The sequence below is a fragment of the Triticum aestivum genome, chromosome 2A, assembly GCF_018294505.1.
Source record: "Triticum aestivum cultivar Chinese Spring chromosome 2A, IWGSC CS RefSeq v2.1, whole genome shotgun sequence".
NCBI lineage: Eukaryota > Viridiplantae > Streptophyta > Magnoliopsida > Poales > Poaceae > Triticum > Triticum aestivum.
In genome coordinates, this window is record NC_057797.1 from 531,968,831 (window position 1) to 531,990,254 (window position 21,424).

The window sequence follows — 21,424 nt, forward strand, 5'->3', positions numbered from 1 at the left end:
AATGGCGAACAGCATGATACCGACCTGATGTGTAATAGTTGCAACTGACCAACTCAAATGAATACTAAGTATCTTCTCAGCCTGTTATCTCAGTATGTATTGCTCTTTCATTTGCTATTTGCCCAGAATTTGGGACAGTATGGTGGATATTATGATGATCAAAAGAATACTAAGTATCTTCTCAGCCTGTTATCTCAGCATGCGTAATAGATTCATATGATGATCACAAGAAGTTATATAAGGTTGCTTTTGTTTTAGTACTTATGCCAGCATTCCAAATAGAATTTAGCAGTGCCAAGAATGACTACTACTGAACTGCACTAATAATAATCCAGTGACACCAAAATGAAGACACATAAGCAGATGTAATTAAGCAACTAAGGACCTTCGAATTAAGGCCGTATGAGGATGTCAGCACAGAACAACACAAATATTAGTTCTCAACTCCTTGAATTTCAGGTGACACATGAAAAGTTTACTGAAAATCAGCCATCTATTTTCCATGTTCTTTTGCACCACAACCTACAGGTACCGATAACATAGATATATGGCATTGTATCAGATCAGATGGAACCTAACAACCAAGCAAACCAGCTAATGATCAATAAGAAAGTGAAACAATATGACATGAATTTCAGAAAAGCGTAATACTATCATTCATGTCACCAAAGAAAATAGTACCTTCAAGTTGGCCTGATTTAGAGATGAACTTCCGCATGTGCTCTTGGTATTTGCACAGATTGTTCCCAACCACTGAAACAACATCGCAGATGAAGGGGATCACAATGTGTGACAATTTATTTTCAGTTGGACATGATGTAATTGGAGGAAAATGCAACGAGCGTAAAGAAAAATAGGTTCAGCAGCAAACGAATAGATTCCGAAAACAATGTATATATATAGAGAAAAATAAAATAGGAATATTAAGTGTCCTATATTACACCCACATGTGAAGGCCCAAAGCTATTTTCAAAATAGTTTTATAAGCTAGCTCTAGATTATATAGGCCACAGTAATCAGAACAATTTTGGAAGCCAGCTCTAGATTTTATACGATTCAAACAAGAAGCACAAGACACATGATTGTGCAACTGATGCATAGTCACCCTCAACTAGGGAATAGCCCACAGCTGAGACATAGAAATGAAAAAATCCTACCAAAACATGCCAGTGTTATTAGGCCATTAAATAGACATTGATGCATATATTGGCTTTCAACTCCATATCGACTCACATGGCAAATTGCATATAGTTCAAATTGCATATATGCTTACAAAGTGCATATAGTTCTCTTAATTTTCACAAAAGAAAATTGACACGGTAACAAAAACGAAATCTCAGAACAATGCTCAGAGATAAACCCGAGCCTTCTGTAGAACAATGGCGAATTGACCAAAGGAGAGCACAAAAGTAGGAACTCTGCGCTGCTGGAGATTAACCAATGATCTCTTTCTTGCCATAGTTACCACCATCAAGCCCATCGGCATTGCAAACAATCCAGGTAAGCAACACCAAACACTACAAAGAAAAATTTAGGAACTGCGTACAACTGCAGCCGCACCAGCTTGTAATATTTTTGGCGAGGGCTGCATGGGACATAAGCGAAAGGGAGACGGAGAGAGACCGAACTGAATCGGCAGTGACGACGACACCATCGAAGTTAGGGATGCGGTGGTGGACGTGGCGGGGGTGGCGCTCCAGTGCGCGGTTCCCTCGTCCTCACGGCCGTGCCCGGCCCGGGCGTCGGCGTCGAGGCGGAGCCTCCTGGCCTCGAAGGCGGACGCGTCGAACGAGGACGACAACGATGCGTCTCCAGGAGTCTCCTACCAGGAATACGACAGGACCAGCGAGAAGACCGCGTGTCGCCATCATGGCGGACCCTCTGCTCCGACCGCGGCCTCCTTAGACGGTCGCCGCAGACCCTCGCCGGCTTCTTTTGTGGCACTTCTCAAAACATCTGCCACCTGCTTTTCCTCAATTTTCCGGCCAGCAGGTCAGGCCAGCAGCCCCTGGTCGATCCATCCCTCCCTTACCTGCACCGCGGTGGCTATACCCATGGCTTCAAAGTCATGGATTGCTGCGGCGGCCTCCTCCTCTGCAAGTGCTTCACGTCATCTCCCCCGGGCGTGGATTACGTTGTGTGCAATCCGGCTACCGAGGATTGGACCGTGTTGCCTCACACCGAGGAGCTGCGCCCGGAGAACATCATCCTTCTCGGCTTCGACCCTGCCGATCCCTCCTGCTTCGTGGTCTTCGTCATCGTGCTGGATGATGACAATGCCGGTGAAATCGATCACTGGAGTGGAGATATACTTGTCGGAAACCAGAACATGGATTCCAAAGCAAACTGGGTGGGCTCAAGAAACTAGGGTGCACCACTATCAGGCTTTAAATTCTCTCTTTATGAATGGCACTCTGCATTTGATCACTAAAGATTCTTCTATCGTCACGGTGGACACGGGTGGCAAGACTTGGCGGAAAATCTCGAGGGCATACCCTGGTTGGGAATGTATTGGGCAGTCTCGGAGATGCTTGCATGTTGTGGACATAGATCACTATAATGATGATGGATTCCTACTCTCAGTTTGGGTTCTTGAGGATGCTAGTGGAAATTGGACTCTAAAGCACACTGTAAATCTTTCAGAACTGATAGGAATGAATGTTCACAAATTTGATGAGCCCTATAGAGTTATCGGTATCCATCCGGACTGTGATTTGATTTTCTTGGTAGACATGGAACATGAGAAATTTATCTTGTACGATATGGATAGCCGGAAGGTACACGTTCTCTACGGCGGTATAGGATACCACTGGCAACCGTATCGTCTTTACACTCCCTGCTTTGCTGAATGGTTATCAGATGGTAACTGAACATGCATGGAACTCGTGCCAGCCTTCATAAAATCCAGATGTTGAGTATGAGTCAGAGCTCTACTTCTAGAGCCTGTTGCTTGGAAATGTTATTTGCCCACTTCGATTTGACTTTTCTGTTGTAGATTTTCAGCTCTGGTGTTTTCCCTTTTATGACTTTGAATAATGTTGGTTAGCCAAGGAGAATAGAAGCCTATTGTTGTACTGTCTAGTTATTATACTATTTCAAGTTATCAAGTCACTTCATGAGCTGCGCTGATATTTCAAAATACCACTAGTTCTTTGTAATCTTATATTTCAAAATACACATGAGATTTCTCTGTGTTATTTTGTATTCTTTTATATCACTTAATGTGTATATTTGCTTTTATGTACAGATGCTTATGGCGACGGTTAACAATGTCGAATTCAGATCATCTATCTGTACTCCCAATTTTAATGCTTGAATTAGCTTCAGTATCAGCTTAAGATGCTACTCAGGCAGTATTCCTCCCTAAATTAGTATTAGGAAGTGTCAGCTTAAGATGATTTCAGTGGAAACTGTAGACAAATATGGGCTCTTTTAGCTAGATTATCACTACATTCATAAATAACAGATCGAGCTCTCCACGCAATATGACCTGGTTCATGTCCTTTTTTAAAGGAAAACTAGAACATCAAGGCGCGCGTTGCTGCGCCCGCCTATCTTGAGGAAAGAGTAATAAGATAATGTAAATATTTATGAAACACAAATGGAAGTATATTATATTATAATTGAACATTCGAGTTCCAGTGCCACAGATTGTAGAATGAAGTACAATATATATTTAACCATAGATAGAAGAGCCAGTTCAAATAGTCAGGCAGCATGAGATTTTATAAATTATTTGCAAAACCGTATGATAGAAAACTGGCAACAAAAATATTTAAACGATCGATGGTGAGAGAAGATGATGTCATATTACTTTCACTGTACCACAGATCCATCAGTTAGAGAGCAACCTCTAATCAACACAAACCATGGATCCAAATAGGGTGAAAACATATAGATTACCTTCAGTAACATGTCCATGCTACGAGAATGCATCGTTCAGAGAACTTTCATTGGAGCCATACTGCCATGGTACCATTGGACAAACCTGCAGCTGAGTGTTGAAGAATAGCAAGCAATAAAAACATCATGAACTGTAAGTCAGCAATCCTAACATTTACATTTATACTTAAAATTAGCTAGGTTTGCAAACTGCGATCCAGGAGGAGGCACCCATGCATATCTCAAAACCAATAGGGCATTTGTGTCCTAACATGAAACAAGCTGACAATAAATTGAAAGGAATGTGTGCACAAAGAGAAGTAGAGAACCTCATGTAAATCTTACCCCCAATGGATATTTTGGAGCATGAGCAGAAAACAACAGTCCCCTGTGAAAGTTAGTTGCTCATTATCCAACACTCACCTCATGCTGACAACACTCGTCAAGCATAATATCTCCCTGAACAATAACAGTGCTTAAAATAGTTCTAGAGAAGATATTTGTGCATGAAGATGGTATGATAAAGAAAGCTTGCAAAAGAAAACTGATGAAGAAAGCTTTGCAAAAGAAATGCGCTGAATTTAATAAACCATCGACTGAACTAGTACTGTATGCTGTAGTACTACAGAAAGTGCAAATCCATCCTACCCAACGCAAACCCACTCTCTGCATTTGCATGTCAAGCGACGACAACGTGCCCATGGACGACGCCAACGCCGACGCCGGCGAGGTCCTCGACGCCATCGCCTCCGGCGCGCAGCGCCACCCCACCGCCGAGAGCGCCCTGGCCTCCGATGCGCAGCACCACCCCGCCGCCGAGAGCGCCCTGGCATCCGACGCGCGCCACCACCTCGCTGCCGAGAGCGCCCTGGCCTCCGACGCGCACCACCACCTCGCCACCGAGAGCGCCCTGGCCTCCGACACCCAGCAGCACCCGGCCGCCGTCGCTGCGCCAGCCCAGGAAGCGGTGCCGCCCGAGCTCCACCACCAGCTCATGGGCCTGCGCGGGGATGACGCCGCGGGGAGTTTCCTGGCCGCCGTGGTGAAGAGGGCCGAGGACGCCATCGCCGACGAGTACGACGCGAGGGCGAGGCTCCTGGAGGCTAGGTGCGAGGAGGCGGCCACGGCGGTGCGGGCGGCGGAGCAGGACATTAGCTGCCTCAACGACGAGCTCGCCGGTAAGAATCCATGGATTGGTCGTGCTGTGAGCTCGATAATGATCTGATTATTTAGGAAAATGTTAATCTTGTTGGGTTGTTACCTGCCAGAGCTGAGGATCATATCTGAGGAGATCATACCAGAGTTGAACTGTGAGGATCCGGAGGAGCAGAATCAGAGGCTCAGGGCGTTACTGGACGCCACGACCAAAGAGCTCGAGTGGAAGATGGACAAGATTGCAGAATTGCAGGAGCTGGAGAAGGTAGGCTCATGCCATCTTTTGTCTGAACTCCAGAATGCTGTCTTACTTTCAGAGTGCTGAACCTTTCAACTCAGCTCTACAGTATCTTTTTACAAATTGACACCAGCATCAGACTATGAGTACCTAACAAAAAGTTAAGGATGCTAATGTCGGATGTGAGGCCTCAGATGGAGGCCTGTGCAAGTTAATTTATACCCAAAATTTACAGCTGAGTGCAGAATTTTGTTACTGAAGTGACCATCGACATCATATATGTCCAGAGAGACTGAAATGAAGCAACCAAATACAGTATAAATTCAAATCATCTAGAACTAGCATCAGTATCAGTTTACTTTCAGTTTTCAGAGTGTTGAATTTTCATTTTACTTTCAGTTTTCAGAGTGTTGAATTTTCACGTCTTCAGAGTGTCCTTTTGCAAATGAACACCGACATCAGCTGTTATCAAAATAAATGGGGTTACAGATAGCAATGTCGAATGCTCAAGTCTGGCTGAAAAGGGCGTGAAATGCATTTTTATAAATTAACCCTGAATTGCTTATAGCCAAAAAATTACAGCGGCATGTCAAATTTTTTCATTGAACTGATAGTTATCAAAATGCAGCCTACAACCAACACAACACGGTGTACATATGCAGCTAGGGGCAAAAACACTATAAATTCAAATCATCTACAGAATTAGCATCAGTGTCAGTTTGCTTTCAGTTTTCAGGGTGTTGAATTTTCACCTCAACTTCATAGTGTCGTTTTGCAAAAGAACACCGATATCGGCCGTTACAAAAAACAGTTGCGTATAGTACGTGGAATTTCCAAATCCGGCTAGGCTTGAAATGCATTTTTTTTCAGCCAAAAATTGGAACTGTATGCCGGATTAATATTGTATTGACCATGGACCGCAATTCAGCATATGCTCAGAGAAACAGTAACAGAGAGCACCTGCCCTGTTTACAGGCCACCATAGTTCATCTAAAAAGGTTTGATGCTCGGACCTACTCAACACTGAAGATTTGTTTGTTTGTTTGTTTGTCCACTGCCTGAATGAGGGAGTATGCTGCGGCTAGTTTGAGTGGAAATACTAAATATTCACACCAATGTTTGTTCTTTTCAGCTAGATTTTTGGTACATTAATACTCCTTAACAATACTATCCAACAAAGCCACCTCCCCTCGCAGTATGACCCGGTTTATTTGCTTTCGCGATCTTGACATAGTCTTGTATTGTTTTTATTGTCTTATTAGGATAATGGTCCCACACATGGTGCTTTGGAGGTCAACACACTGGACATGACAGGTGGAGAGAACAAGCTGCCTGTGCTGCATGAGATGGAGAAGGTAGGGTCCTGCATTTCTTACTTGAACTCTACAACATGTTAAACTTTCAGTTTTCAGACTGCTGAATTTCACCTGAACATTAGAGTATCATTTTGGAAATGAACACTGATGTCCGCAGTTATCAAAAAGAAATTATGGATGGCAATGTCAAATGCACGCTGAAAAGAGCGTGGTATGTCGAATGCCTAATTCTGTTTTTACAAGCCAAAACATGTAGGTGGGAGTTAAAACAATGTCGAATTCAGATCATCTATCTGTACTCCCAATTTAAATGCTAGAATTAGCTTCAGCATCAGTCCCTAATTCAATCCAGATGCTACTCAGGCAGTATTCCCCCTAAATTTGTATTAGGAAGCTTCAGTTTAAGATGATTTCAGTGGAAACTCTAGACGAATACTGGCTCTTTTAGCTAGATTAGCGCTACATTCATAAATAACAGACTGAGCTCTCCATGCAATATGACCCGGTTCATATCCTTTTTATGGTCTTACCGGAACTCTCCTACACATACACAGGGTGCTTTGGAGATCAACACATCGGAACTGGGAGATGGAGAATGCAAGGTGGCTGATCATGCTCTCATGCTGCATGAAAACCACAAGGTTTCTTCTTCTCTTTGATAGGACAATCGATAAGCTCATCTGCATCATATTCTTAGTAGCTCCATCAAAGTAGCTGACCATGCTAGAACTCGCCTTGTAGCAAGAGATGGAGGCTATTCATGCCAAGATAATTCAACTTGAGAGGCAACTGGAGCAAAGGGATAAAGCCCTAGTGCTCATCGCACGGCAGCTGAACATGAAACTACAAGCAGGGGAGAAGGTCCCAGAGGAAGACCATCAACGTCTTTATGCAGTAATGACGTATGTGAGAAATATTGTGGATGAGGAAGGGAAAAGGATGAAAGTTCCATTGCTAGACCTCTTCAAAAGAGAGCAGGCTAACAGCAAAGAGCTCCAAGAGAATCGCCAAGAGTTGATTCAGGTAAAAGTAAAAGCCGAAAGTTTTTAAAAATTATAGTTGCTCTGTTTCCCTCATTGGGAGGAGTTACATTGTTGCTAGATGTTTTCCTCATTGAAAGATGATGATAATGTGCAAATGTGCAGGGCTTTGAGAACATGCCGATTAGTGGGGGCGCCGTTGTTAGAATCAAAAAGATGGGCCAACTTGATGAGAATCCTTTTCGCGCCGCATGCAATTTGAAATACAGGGACAATGATCCAGAGGGCAAAGCTGCAAGGTTGGTCTCGTATTGGCAGGAGGAAATACAGAAGCCATCATGGCGTCCGTTTACTAATATTCAGGTCGATGAAGAAGATAAGGTGTCTATCCAATTTCCCTACAGCATTCATGCCCTTACATTCTCTGAATTTTGTGTGAATAATCACTAGGGTGTTTTTGGACAATTGCAGGAGGTTATAGATGACAATGATCCAAGACTAAGCAAGCTGCGGTTGGATTATGGCGACAGCGTCTGCAATGCAGTGAAGGATGCACTGAGAGAGCTCAACGAGTATAGTCCTGACGAGCGGCGCATCATGAATGAGGTCTGGAACTTCCGGGAAGGGCGGAAAGCAACGATGACAGAGGTGATCACCTGCATTTTGGAGCAGCTGGCAGTGGCGGACCCAGGATTGCGAGGACAGGAATTCAAGGTTCCCCCCAAAAAATGCTCAAATTCAATATAACCGGCTAGGTACAGCTGTTTAGTTGTATAACCGGATGACAGTAGTTCAATCAACCAACTAAAACAATTAAGACTATCATCCAAGTTACTGACATGTTGCAATTACTTGGCTAATGATGTGATACTATTACAGTGAAACAACGGAACACACTCTCCCTAAGATAACACAGAACATACTCCAAAGCAAGTTGAAAAGAACAGGCATGAACAAAATATGTAAGGTGCGAAACAATAACAGCAACTTATACCTTTAAGGATTTTGTCATATCAGCAATCTCATTGTTGTCATTGGCAGATTCAGATAGACCAACAGTGTTTTCCTGAAACAAATAACAAGAGAAAAATATTTAATAACTCTACAAGAGAAAGAGAAGCCCACTAATAAATAGATGCACACGAAAAAATAATCAGACCTTCGGTGGAACAAATGCAGCTTCTCTCTTTCTTTTCATTTATTCTGATTTCTCTGACTGCTTATCTAGCTTCTCTTGCCATTTCTTTGCTGACTTCTTCTTGTCACTCATGACTTCTGGTCAGATGACACGTGTACATTCCGCCATAAGGTATGGCGGAAAGTGCTTTCCACCATGAGCATTGGCGGAAAGGGACACATGTCGCTTTGTTGTGCTTCTGCCAGGGCATTTTGCCATTCTTACTGAAAGGGGTGTATTCCTGTCAATTGCAATGGGCAGGTGGTTAAATGTGAAAAAAGAAAAACAGATGCAACTATTTGAAGCTAGTAGTAAGTTATTTGAGGATATGTATGCGGTCAACATAAGCCGGGAATGGTTATTTGTTAGGACATTAACACTGTGTCACTACTGTGAGGTGCAAAATAGCAGCAGCGAGTGGCTTGCTTTAAGGAGGAAAGCAGTAAGCAAGTGATGGAGCAACTGCATAGAAACGCTGTCGATCAATATCAGTATAGAAGTTGAAGAACGTTCTCTACATTGACCTGGATTGACTGCACCACACTAACGGAAATACATGATGGAAAGCACACAAGTCTCAAATGTGAAGTGCAGATCTCAGAGCAGATAGCTAATACCAAATAGAAAATTAAAAATGTAACCACTATTCAAGCTTCATACCGTGTCTCTGTTGCCATCTCACTGGGTTTGTCTCAGCCTTTACACCACGTGCAGACATCCATGTCTTCGCCGTGAAGCTCGCGGTGCTGCTCTTGAAGCCCCGACACCCAAAGCAAAGGGATGTCACACATATTCTTGGTCAACCACAGCTGTTGCAAACTACCCAACCCCTCAACACGCCTCAGGTTTGGAGAATCATGTAGCCGTAACTCTCTCACTTGAGGAAGGTTCGATACTCTTTCCAGGCCCTCACAAGTCACAACCTACAATCAGAAGTTTCTCAGAGAGGAACTGGAGGTCCTCCTCCACCTTCAAGCAACTTGCTCCTCTTAAATGGAGCTCTTTCAAGCTGGTGGCATGTTGTCGTCCAAGCTGTCGTGGGAGAGCCCTCAGCTTGTGGCAGCCCCCAAGTTCCATCTTCTTCAACCGGGGCAGCAGATGCAACCTTGGAGACAGGGCTTCCCCTTTTCGCATCTCGGCATATATATCCCCACACTCTTCTATGGCTGCTGCTCCTGCTGCATCTTCAATAAAGGACCAATCCTCCCAGTTGTGCAAATCCCTGATGACACGTAAAGTGTGCTTTCCCACAAGATTAGGCTCCACAAGGTGACTAGTTCCCATATGCTTCAGAGTCCGAACTTCTGCTTTAGGTTGCATATTCTGATGCTTTAAAAATCTTTCACCCGACTTTGAAATCTTCTCAATCTCAAGATCGGCATTGAAGTCTCGTATTTGAACAGCAATCTTATGACGCTTCTGAACAACAGGAATGCAGGTGGAAAACGAAATACCACTACATTTAGTTGGCTTTCCTGATGATGAAGGACGTTCCGCTAGTAGCGCTTACCTCCTTCAGATCTTGCCAGGTCAATAATATCATCAGCATAATACATAGCATCTCTTAGCTCCCCAAGCCAATTGTTAACTGATGTCTCTTCTGTCCTCCTTGCCTCAGCATCATTAAGGAAGCATCGTATTTGGATCATTATCCGCTGCAGTTCTCTGAGGTCTTCTTTTACCCCTAGAATCAGAACAGCCTCTTCTGTAATAACTTCTTGCAATTTTTTGGCACATGATCCAACAAGAGAACCCAGTATGGCTGCCATGAGGCAAACTTGATGAGGTTGATCCACCAAAAATACAGTGATTCCTTGGGAAGTGTTGCAAACTTGCAGGCTGATAATGAATGCACAACATGTTGTTAGGATGGTTAAAAACATAGACAATGTTCAACAAATTCATATCCTTGTAACAGAAATTCAAGATCTTACCTTTCAAAACCAATCCTTGAGCAAGAAATGAAACTCAAGAGCCAAAGCAATCATCTCGAAGAAGCAGATTGCTCCAGTGATCAGCCGATCGCCGCATTCAGATCTCAGTCAACCCGTCACTGTTTAATAAGATGTCAGAAGGGACAAACCCAAGGGAGAGGGAAAGTAAGTGGCTGGTTTGACCAGACCGCCGGAGGATCGGGAGAGGAGCTCGAGTAGGTGGCCGGCGGCGCGAGAAGACGGCGGAGGCGGCAGCGAACTTGGGCGCCGGAGGTAGAGAAAAGGGGATCGGTGCTCAGGCTGAAAGTTTCGTGGTTCTCCGTCAGTGAGTGACCATGGCACCCGCTCTCGCGACGCTCGCGCATACGCCGCCGCTGCCACCTCCACCATTCAAGCCATCTGTCGTCGCCCCCCTCGCATCCTGCCCCGTAGCACCGTCGCGCGCCTCGCGCCCGCTGCCGTCCGCTGGCTCCGATCCAGATCCAGATGCGCCGTTGCCGGCCGCCCCGGTCGGAGCTCTCCGCGTCCTCTGAGTGGGTGCCAGGCATACCTGGCCAAACGGGCCGGCCCGGCCCGGCACGGCACGGCCCGAAAATGCGAACAACATGTGAAAGCTCTTAGATTTTAAAAAAAAGTTCATGACCATGCAAAAAAAGTTTGTCTTTTAAAAAAGGTTCAAGAAATCGAAAGAAGTTCATGTATAAAAGAAAGTTCATGAATTCAGAAAAACCATCAACTTTGAAGAAATGTTCATTGATTTTAAAGAGTTCATCATATTTGAAAAAAAGCTCATGAAAATTAAAAAAAGTCCATCAATTTGAAAAAAGTTCATCAATACTGAAAAAATACATCGATAATGAAAAAAGTTTACAAGTTTGAAAAATAGTTCATCAATAATGAAAAATGTTCATCAATTTTGTGAAAAATTCACGAATTTGATAAATAGTTCACCGACTTTGATTTTTTTTCATTTACTTTGAAAGAAATTTTATCCATTTAAAAAAAAGTTCACAAAATTTGAAAAATAGTTCACGGATTTGAGAAAAAAAAGTTTTATAAATTTTAAGAAAGTACCCAGATTTTAAAATTTTAACAAATTTAAAAAAATTAAAGGAATGGAAAAAGGGAAAGAAAACAGAAAGGAAAGAAAAAGAAAGTAGAAAAAAAATAAAAAGTCCAGAAAACTAAAAAAAATGATCGGAAGCTTCTAAAGGTTAAGGCACAACAAAAGAAGAAAAATGGGTAGGTAAACACGTAACATGTGGTGTCCGACCTGTTAACGCGGTTAGTACTTAACCGGGAGGTCGAATCCAGGCACGCCATTTTTTGATGTTTGAATGAATGAAACAAATTTATAAATGGGCCATACCCAGGACAAAGACGGGTGCGCCTGGTAGTAAAATAGCCTTTAACAGGCGCTTACAGCACTAAATAGGAAACACCCGCATTTCAGCATCTGAGTGCCAAAGCCTATTCGGTGCCTTAAGCGCCGCTAAAAGGCCATCCCGTACAGGGCGCACACCCCCTTGTGTTGGCTCATATTTTGTTTGGTTCGTTTTTTTCTGCGTTTCCACATGGGTATTCTATGTTTTCTTTTTTGTTCGTCCTGTTTATTTTGTCTTTTTAAAATGTGTGAAAGTTTTTCTAGAGCGATGATTTTCTTTTATAAATTTGATGAACTTTTTTTCCAGAGAGATGATTTTTTTAAAAAATTTATGAACTTCTTTTCAATATCTATGAACTTTTTTAGAAATTTCTGTTTTTTATATAAATTTATGTTTTTTCCCAAATTCACGATTTTTTTTAAAATCATCTTTTTTTCAAATTTGATGAACTGTTTTAATATAGGTGAACTTTTTCCAATTTTTGTGATTTTTTTTTCAAAATTTATGAACTTTTTTCAAATTTGTGAATTCTTTTAAAATTCATGAACCTCTTTTTTCAAAACCCGTGATTTTTTTTCAAATCCATGAAATCACAAACAAATTTTCAAATGCATGAACAATTTTCTTTTTCATGTACTTTTTTAGTAAAGTCAATGGTCAACGACCAGCTGGTGAACAGGGAGCGGTCAACTGCTCAACACTTTTTTTACCTAGCGTAGAACGTGCCTTTTTTGAGTATCATAATATGAAGAGTGGCGTAGATCAGAAGGATCCAACCTGAAGAAACACAAACGTAGACGAAATACGACCAGCTCTAAGCAAATCCACCAAGGATAGATCTGCCGGAGACACACCTCTACATGCCTACTAACGATGCTAGACACACCACCGAAAAGGGGACTAGGCGGGGAGAATCTTATTGCATCTTCAGGGAGCCGCTGCCGTCTCGTCTTTCTGAGCAGAGCACAAACCCTAAAAAAGTTGAAAAAACATCTAAAAACGGAGCCCTCCCGACGGCAAGGGTCGGGATCCACCGCGGTGCCATGGCTCTAAGGCCACCAGAGACGAGGTGGACTGCGGACGGCGCCGGCGGGAGGCAAAGGAACCCTATGCTTTTCTTGGGGAGGAGGTGTTTCTAGGGTTTACTGAAAAAGTTTGAACATCTGGGGTCACGTTGGAGTCTGATTCGCCCTCAGTCATGCAGATCCTAAACTTTGAAAATTCTGACAGGCGAAACTAGGGCCCTGTATCGCGAGGCTAGAAGCAACCACATACTCGAGTTTGATAGGCATGAGTTTTTGTTCTGTCACCGTGCATGTAACTCTGTCGCACACTCTTTAGCGCAGTTTGGTTATCTTGAGGGTGTGTCATCCACTGTTTGGAAGGAGCACATGCGGATTTGTTTTAATTTTGGTTGCTAGCGACTCTGTTGAATCAGTTGGTTATTGGAAAGTGTTTTTTTCTACGTAAACAAAGTCAATATTATCAAGTGAAAAAAACTTGTGTAAAATAGAAATTAGTGGTATCACAGAAAAAGTATATGTTAAAAATATGAAGTCTTTTCCATCAACATAGAAAGTTTGTATGGGCTAACTGAAAGTTTTGCATGACAATCCAAAAATCACTCGTATTGCAACGATAAGACCCAAGAGATGAACCCTCAGGGTTCATTCGGTTTGCAGGAAATCAAAACATAGGAATTAGAAATAGTATAGGAATTTGATAGAATGACACTTGTCATCTTAAGGAATTGATTTGCTTCGTTCCTACGCGTAAATGAGCTTTGAGTGGATGTGTAGTTTTGTCTGAAAACATAAGAAATGAGTAGTATTCCTACGAAATTCCTGTATGCATTTCCTACAAACCGAATGCATATATAGAAAATTTTCCTTTGGAATCCTTGTTCCTATATTTTTCCTACAAAAATCCTTCAAACCGAATAAGGCCTAGACCTTTACCCCCTCATCTCAATTGCTCGACGAGACCGCTCCCCAGCTGTCGAACTATCCATTGCTATCTACTCTCGGTTACAAGATCCACCACCAACGCCACATCCCACCACTGACATATGCCCATGTGTCCTCTCTAACGTCGTTAAACAGCCCGCCTACTTCCCCCAAATGGTTGTTCTTCCATGACCTTGAACGGCCGAGCGATCCCGGCCTCTACTTCAGCCTCTGCTCGTCCAATGGTAATCATTAAGTACATGTCTGTATATATATTTCGTGAAGGAAAAAATGCAGATATTCATAGCATGCATCCAAATACAGTACCACAAGGACGATCATGCATGGAAGAGCACGACGATTATTACATGAACACACTTAAACAAGCCAGCATTTTCCACGCATGCTAGTACACTAGTACGTTTCAAGCAACAAGTGATGTACGTAAACAGTCCCACCAATCACACACCGCACTAACAGAGTCACCAAGCATGGCAACAAACACACGAGTAGGTACGTGACAGGTCAGGCCGTCAGGCCGGGGCACGGTGTCTAGCACTTGCCATCGTCTCGTTCGTGTGTGTGCCTGACGACGACCTCGTCGACCACCACAGCCTGCTCCTGCACGCTCACGTACTCAGGAGTCAGGAACCTCCTCCTCCTCCACCGGGCACCCGGCCGGTTCCTCCCTCCTCATCCGCCTCCGCCGCGCGAGCAGGAAGAGACCCGCCAGCAGCCCAAGGAGGACCAGCCCGGCGATGGGGACCAGCACTATCACGAGGATTTGTCCACTACCCCCCGCCGTTGGTGGCGACGGCGTATAGACAGTGTTGGAGCCGGAAGGATCATAATAATCAGGCGTTGGAACATATGGGACGCCGGTGTACGGCGTCGGCGGCGGGGCTGGGACATCCGGGCCGGGAGACGACGTCCGTGGCGGAAGTGGACCATAATAAGGTGTTGGGGCATCGGGATATGGGGTTGGCGGCAGAGCGGGACCAGTCGATGGTGGGTAAGAAGGTGGTGGTGGCAGATAAGGGGGATACGGCGACGGTGGTGGCGGCGTAGGAGGTGGTGGTGGCAGATAAGGGGGATACGGCGACGGTGGTGGCGGCGTAGGAGGTGGTGGTGGCAGATAAGTGGGGTACGGTGTAGGAGGTGGTGGTGACTGGTAAGGGGGATTCGGCGATGGCGGCGGCGGCGGCGGCGTAGGGGGTGGTGGTGAGTGCGGACCGTACCTTGAATATGGTGGTGGAGACATTTTTGCTAGCTTGGCGGTGGCTCTGCAGTCTGCATAGCAATGTTTATCTCACTGAGACTACATACTGCGGGCTGGGGGTGGCGGGCTATATATACATACGATCAAGAAGTAGCAAGAGCAGTGCATGCAGTATGCTCAATCCATGCATGATTGTGAGGTGTGAAATCACACGACTGTCCCTGCTTGGTCCAATATCTCCGTTTCCGTGTGTAGTTTGTTGGCAGCACAAGCAACTGTTAATTAGCTTTTTCTTGAGGCAGCATGCACCTGTTAGTTACTACTCGTATTTCACCACTTGGATATGGCTAGCTTCTGTGGCGTAAGTACAAGCAACTCAGAGTGTGGAATCGCGTGTATTCGTGCTTGCTTGGTCTAATGGCATGTGCAGTCTGTGTGGCACAACCGTAGAAGCAACTCGCCGGTCATGAGCTTGCACTTCGAACGCCGGTTAGATAAATTTTTTTGAGGGGTCGCCGGTTAGATATTAGATCGACGATCTGCCACATTAACTAATTTTGTTGGGGCATGCACTTGAGATTTAATTATCATCTTGTTCGACATCATAACAAATACTGTATGTATGCTAACTTCTTTAATCGTCAGGAAGGCAGCAAGCAATAATGGACTCATGCGGCACATATCCTTGAATACAAAGTTGACGTGCATATATATGTGCCTAGTTGATTGGCTGAGCTCCCACCACTCAGTTTCTACCAAATACAAAAGACAGTGGAACATATCTACAAGCTGAAACTAATTCAAAGCTAGACGTACTATGTAACAATGAGGTTGTTTTGTCTGGATATCCAGCTGGATATTTTTTGTATTTGCTACATCATGTGCAATTTTAGGTTTTTAAGGTGTGCTACTTGGCATATAGTGTCAAATTTGTTGACCTGAAATTGCACAATCTTTTTCCCGCAAAAGAAAATAAACAGGTTGCACAATCTGAAATGTGAAATAGCAAATCTGTAACAGTTAAGATGGGACATTTTTTAGTTGCTTTTACAGAGGATAGGATATCTTTCTATCTCAAATTAGTTGACCTGAAGTCGCACAATCTTTTTCCCTCAAAAGAAGTTGCACAGTCTTTTTTCATACAACCGTAGGTTCAATAATGCGAAACACCAAATCTGTAATGGGACATGAAGCAAATGCACAATTTTGAGCTACTTTTACGGAGGATATGATATCCTTCTATCTCAAATTCTCACCTTAGTTGGTTTGTTCAAATGTCCAACTAGCACGCAAGCATACACACGAGCGGCACAACAATAACCAATTGCATCAGAGATGCTTATGCATGACATGCATGCGCTTGATCAACATTCCTCTGGTCATGTTTACAAAGTCGCTGCTTATTTATACTAGCTGGTCTAGTGGATGTACTGGATCAACTTTCCTACTCGGCAGCACATTCGGTCGAACACGTAATCCATTCTCGTTGACAAGAGATTACTAATTCGACAAGTGGATTGCATATCAGGGCCAAATGAAAGAACTAATGGATCAATCAAGTAAATACATGCAGGGAATGCTGCCATATAACTGTGTAAGAGCATGTCAAACAAGAGAGCAAAACTTGAGGACAGTTCAGGTGTTATCTGTTAAGTAGAAGAAGAACTCATCTCACCACCGGATATGAACAAATGGTGCAACAATCTAGCTACTGTGCACACACTGGACTGACTATCAGTGGTAGTTCAGCAAAACTGGACGAGGTTCTCTACAAATTACCTCAGATGGACACAATGATTTAGTCAAAGAAGCTGCTCAACATTCTGAGTACACCCTGACCAACTTCAGCGACTCGAACGGCGTCTGCAGACGCCATTCTCTCTGCTTCTTGCTCAGAGGCCTGCCCTTTCCGGTCTGCTGCCGGTTTATCTTCACATCGGCTATGCCCCAGGTGCACTCACACAGGTCCACGTCGTAGGAAATGAGCCTGAACACGCCGTCGCCTTCCTGGGTCGTGGCTGCATCCTCGCTTGTCATAACGTATCTGACATACATCGACCGTTCTTTGAAGCGTTCAAGGTCGTCCGGGACACGGATGACTCTCTCCACACCGGGGGATGACACCTTCAAAGTGATTAGCGGAAGTATGCCTTAGTGCTAAGCATCACATAGAGATTTTTTTAATTGATGCTATCAGTTTGTGCCAGAGTATCCAGATAAGGCTTTAGCTAGTTCTTGATATGGTTATAGAGGGAGAGTACCTCCAAGGATACGTTCTTTGGTATCCTGCCTGCTGACTCTGCATCATCCAACTTTGCACGGTACGCAATCGTGTATGCTTCAATGTCATCAATAGTCGGAGAACCATACCTAGTAACAGATGCTTAATGAGAAATCTAAGACAAATGACCGAAAATAGAAAGAAGGTTACAAAAAGACAACTTTGACACTAATGATATCAGCAACTAATACATACTATGTTCTATGCTTTCAAATGTAAGTACCATACGTTTTTTGCGAGGGAGATATAATCTTAATCCATGTTTATGTTTTTATTTCCCAAGAATGTCAATGGCCTTCTAATGAAAAAGATAATTTACATGAAAATTATGTCATCTACCAGTATCAGCTGTGTGCTTGCCTTCATATTCCCAGAATATTGGAAAATTTTGAAGTTACTCACCCTTGAAACAGACGGTTAAAATCTATTAATAATCACTTTATCGATCCACTAATCCCAACCACTCGAGGCTTCAACAAACTCACATAAACAAGACAAATTCTAGAAGTTCAGCATATGCCTGTACTAATATTGATATATACCTAGTGGACATCTTCTCGATGCGAACTCTGATTTCTAAATTTGCAGTTGCCTTGAAAGCATAAATCTTCAAGTCGCCATCGAAAGAAGCTGAAACCTCCTCGGCCAAAGCCAAAGCTTCCTTGCCCCACCATGTACCAGCAAGTGACACTCCACCACCAGCACCTCCATCTCCAACCTCCAATATATCAATGCACATCCGTGGTCAATGGTTAATGGCGTAAGTTGTAGTTTCAATGGAAAAAAGAAACCATACATAAAGGTCTTGTTCATCATCACTCTCAAATTCATCTTCGAAATCATAGTCATCATCATTGTCGCTGTCATCGTCATCCACTATATCTGCAAGGTTTCGGGGACATAATTGTTTTATTGATACCAGTATACAACATATTATTTGGTTAGTCGGCGGATAAAAAATGTTAATACTAATAGTTGAGGAAAATACAAAAATACACTGGAGTGCTTTTTTTGTTCAAAGATTGGACATGTCCTACATAGATTCAACTTACATAATGGGAACAACCGCGCAACCCAGGTTTATCACTGCACTCGTCTTTTTAGACGGGTAGGACATCAACTGTGGGTTTTAGGCGAGAGATAAGGGGAGGGCTCTAGCCCCATGCGCCAGATAGAAGAATTGATTTTCTAATTCTTGCTTGATTAACTTTTCATGGAGGGTCCTCTTTATATAGAGGCCAAAAAATCCAATCAAGTAACAAATCATATATCTTATCTCTAATTTGCTTACAGCCCAAACTGAAAAATATCTTCTAGTTGAAATGATAAACTATCCAACCGAGGGATTGGGGATCTTATTCCATAACTGGGAGCTGATCTCACATCAAACATCACTGCACTGCACTCATGAAGTGTATTTCAAGCACCCAATTAAACTATGAAGTTCAATTAATAAATTGGCTACGCAAGTGATGAATGCCATCTGTTCACAACTATTGTTCCACTTGGCCTGAATTAGAGTGACAAGTGCAAATTGCCGAAGATACACACTGCTATACTCCCACGCACATACAATCTACTGCAGAGGCCTGTTCCTGACGGTGCATGTTATAGTACCTTATAACTCGCATTCAGCAGACACTACAAGTATATGAATATTTGGATCCCCAAATGCTTCATAGTACGTACAGTGATGGAAGAAATGGAGCGAAAATGCAGAATTCCTCCATCCTTCCACAGGCAACAGTAGACTGAAGTTGAACCCAAAGCTCACAAGGAAAAGAAAGCAATGAAACTTCACCAGAATACAGAAAACCGTTACCGTCATCGCCGGCGTCCTCCTCGCCGACCTCCTCCTCCTCGACATCAACATCCTCGACCTCACCCCCTATCACATCAGGAACATCATCTTTCTCTTCCTCTCCATCAGGCGGCTCCACACTGTACCCCTTCCTCTTCTTCTTGGCAAAGGGCACCACCGCTGAGGCATTTCTACAAACAGCTAGCGCGCACGAGCATCCAGGAAACGCGCTGCTGCCGGCGGCAGCCCAAGAACCAAGCAGGAGAGGAAATCTCGGCGGTTTGATGCCTCTCCAGGAAGGCGAGCACCCCTGAATCACTCTCCCAGAGACCAAATCCATCTTTTAACCCAGCACGCACGCACAAGGATCAAAACAGAGCGAGAGCGGCAGAGCACCACTGAAGCGAAGTGGTGGTTGCTTATCAGAGTTATCGGTTGGTTAAAGGTATGCCGTCCCAAAAACGCCTCCCGAGAAATACGCCTTCGAACGGGGAAAACATGGAATCACACCACCCCGCTTCCTTTAGAAAACACAACCTAGGAGTTACTAGTAAGTATGCACGTGCAACGCAGGTCTTGACAAATATTAGAACCCTATATGAGAATTCACATGCATAGATTATGAGCTTACGGCGGTGAGAAACCTAATTTGGGAATCAAATATACCAATACACACTTTTAGCTTTGACTTACAATAATTGATTCAATATGAAGTTAAAAACTGGAGTTTGAAATATGAACGGCCAAGAAATGTCATATACCGGATAGCTTAAAAAAACATCTGCGGTGTTAGAAAGACGTAAGTGGATTTAAAAAATTCAATTAGATTTACCGGCACTCAAAGACAGAAAGTAGCTTTTCTAAAAAAGAAATAACTGAAATTTGCAAGAAGGTGAATAATATGATAGACGGTTTCGATTTGTCTGAAGAAGAAAAATATATGAAGTATGAAACGTTAACTATCACAACGTCAGTAGCAAACATTGATATGAAATAGATGTATAGTGCCCAAGATGGATATATTATCAATTGGTCCAAGTTCTCCATTGGCACTGCATGTACATATTTTCTCTCTCATTGCAATGGAAAAATAGAAGAATTTATGTAAGCGGACTTGCCAATGTTCAGAATACATATGGTTCTAAACTTCTGCAGATTAGCATAAAGAGCAATCAATCGTAGTTTGTTAAACCGAAGAATATCAACTGACACTAATAACTGAATTCTAAAAGAGCATTTTACTTCTACACGCGAGAACAAGTATTAGATGAATTTGATGTTACCTCAGCAGTGAGCTACACATTAGTGTATTTCTTGCCAATAACAGAGGTCCAACACTGAATGACACGGTTGTGTATTTCTTACCAAAAGTTCCTTTAAAAAACCTGCAAGTAAATGCCACTCAAAATTAATTAGATGATCATTACAAAATATTGCAGGATTTCACATCAACTCACTGTAGTACGAAATACATGCTGGCTAGACAAGAAATATTAGGGCATTTACTAACGAAGTATATAGAACAAAAGATGGCTGAAGAAAACAGTAAAAGGATAGAACAGTACTCAGTACACCTACTGTACTTAGTAGACATACAATGAAAAACAAGAGTCGTGAGTAAAGGAGCAACTGAACATGTGAAGAATAGAGGAGTTACTGCAGGCGGGTGTACAGGTGTTCGGCATGGAGAAGGGGAAGAGAGGAAGAAGGATTCAGGGGTTGGCGGGACTCACCTGCGACGTCGTTGCAGTCACAATCACCGCCGTCACGTTGCCTACTTGTTCTCCTCCCTATTTAGTTTGTGTGGGGAGGACTTACACTGTTTATCCTGTGATGCCGGTGTGAGTTGCGATAGTAACGGGTGGCCACGAACCGACGGAGCTTGGGGTCGTACGCGGAGACGCCATCGCCGTGGTAGCGGACGAAGTGGAGAGCCAGCAGCGCTTTCTCTACCTTTGGGTCCGGTCGAGTAGCGGAGCCGCAGGCGGGCCTGATGCCGAACATGGCACGGATCTCATCGGGCGACTTCCTGTCCACCATGGCGGCGACGGTGTTGCACGCGTGGTCAAGCAGGCCCCCATTGCCGAGATCCTTGGAGGTCAAGGAGCAT

General features: G+C 43.6%; 2 protein-coding genes across 3 annotated transcripts; one reads left to right on the plus strand and one right to left on the minus strand.

The window, feature by feature from the left end:
• Positions 1–4,582: 4,582 nt before the first annotated feature.
• Positions 4,583–8,363, plus strand: LOC123191731 (factor of DNA methylation 2). Its single transcript, XM_044604360.1, has 7 exons — positions 4,583–5,060; positions 5,151–5,302; positions 6,538–6,630; positions 7,146–7,232; positions 7,333–7,614; positions 7,737–7,952; positions 8,043–8,363. Exons 1-7 carry the CDS (start codon positions 4,583–4,585, stop codon positions 8,316–8,318), a joined length of 1,584 nt encoding a protein of 527 aa, XP_044460295.1. The 3' UTR covers positions 8,319–8,363.
• Positions 8,364–16,779: 8,416 nt separating this feature from the next.
• On the minus strand, positions 16,780–19,752 carry LOC123189270 (uncharacterized). Of its 2 annotated transcripts, none has more exons than XM_044601647.1 (5): positions 19,315–19,752; positions 18,310–18,395; positions 18,056–18,231; positions 17,494–17,602; positions 16,780–17,356 (listed from the first exon to the last, which is right to left on the minus strand). In XM_044601647.1, the coding sequence occupies exons 1-5, from the start codon at positions 19,652–19,654 to the stop codon at positions 17,048–17,050; spliced, it is 1,020 nt and encodes a 339-aa protein (XP_044457582.1). In that variant the 5' UTR covers positions 19,655–19,752; the 3' UTR covers positions 16,780–17,047. The 2 variants fall into 2 exon arrangements, with proteins under 2 accessions (XP_044457582.1, XP_044457583.1); XM_044601648.1 differs by having other exon boundaries at positions 19,336–19,750.
• Positions 19,753–21,424: the final 1,672 nt, after the last annotated feature.

Bases quoted from the DNA above. Each gene is read 5' to 3' on its own strand.
- LOC123191731 (XM_044604360.1), top strand. From the start codon at position 4,583: ATGGACGACGCCAACGCCGACGCCGGCGAGGTCCTCGACGCCATCGCC. The intron at 6,631-7,145 runs GTAGGGTCCTGC...ACACATACACAG, and splicing joins TGCTGCATGAGATGGAGAAG to GGTGCTTTGGAGATCAACAC. The intron at 7,615-7,736 runs GTAAAAGTAAAA...GCAAATGTGCAG, and splicing joins ATCGCCAAGAGTTGATTCAG to GGCTTTGAGAACATGCCGAT.
- LOC123189270 (XM_044601647.1), bottom strand. From the start codon at position 19,654: ATGGATTTGGTCTCTGGGAGAGTGATTCAGGGGTGCTCGCCTTCCTGG. The intron at 18,232-18,309 runs GTATGGTTTCTT...GATATATTGGAG, and splicing joins ATGATGAACAAGACCTTTAT to GTTGGAGATGGAGGTGCTGG. The intron at 17,603-18,055 runs GTATATATCAAT...ATCTGTTACTAG, and splicing joins ATCGAGAAGATGTCCACTAG to GTATGGTTCTCCGACTATTG.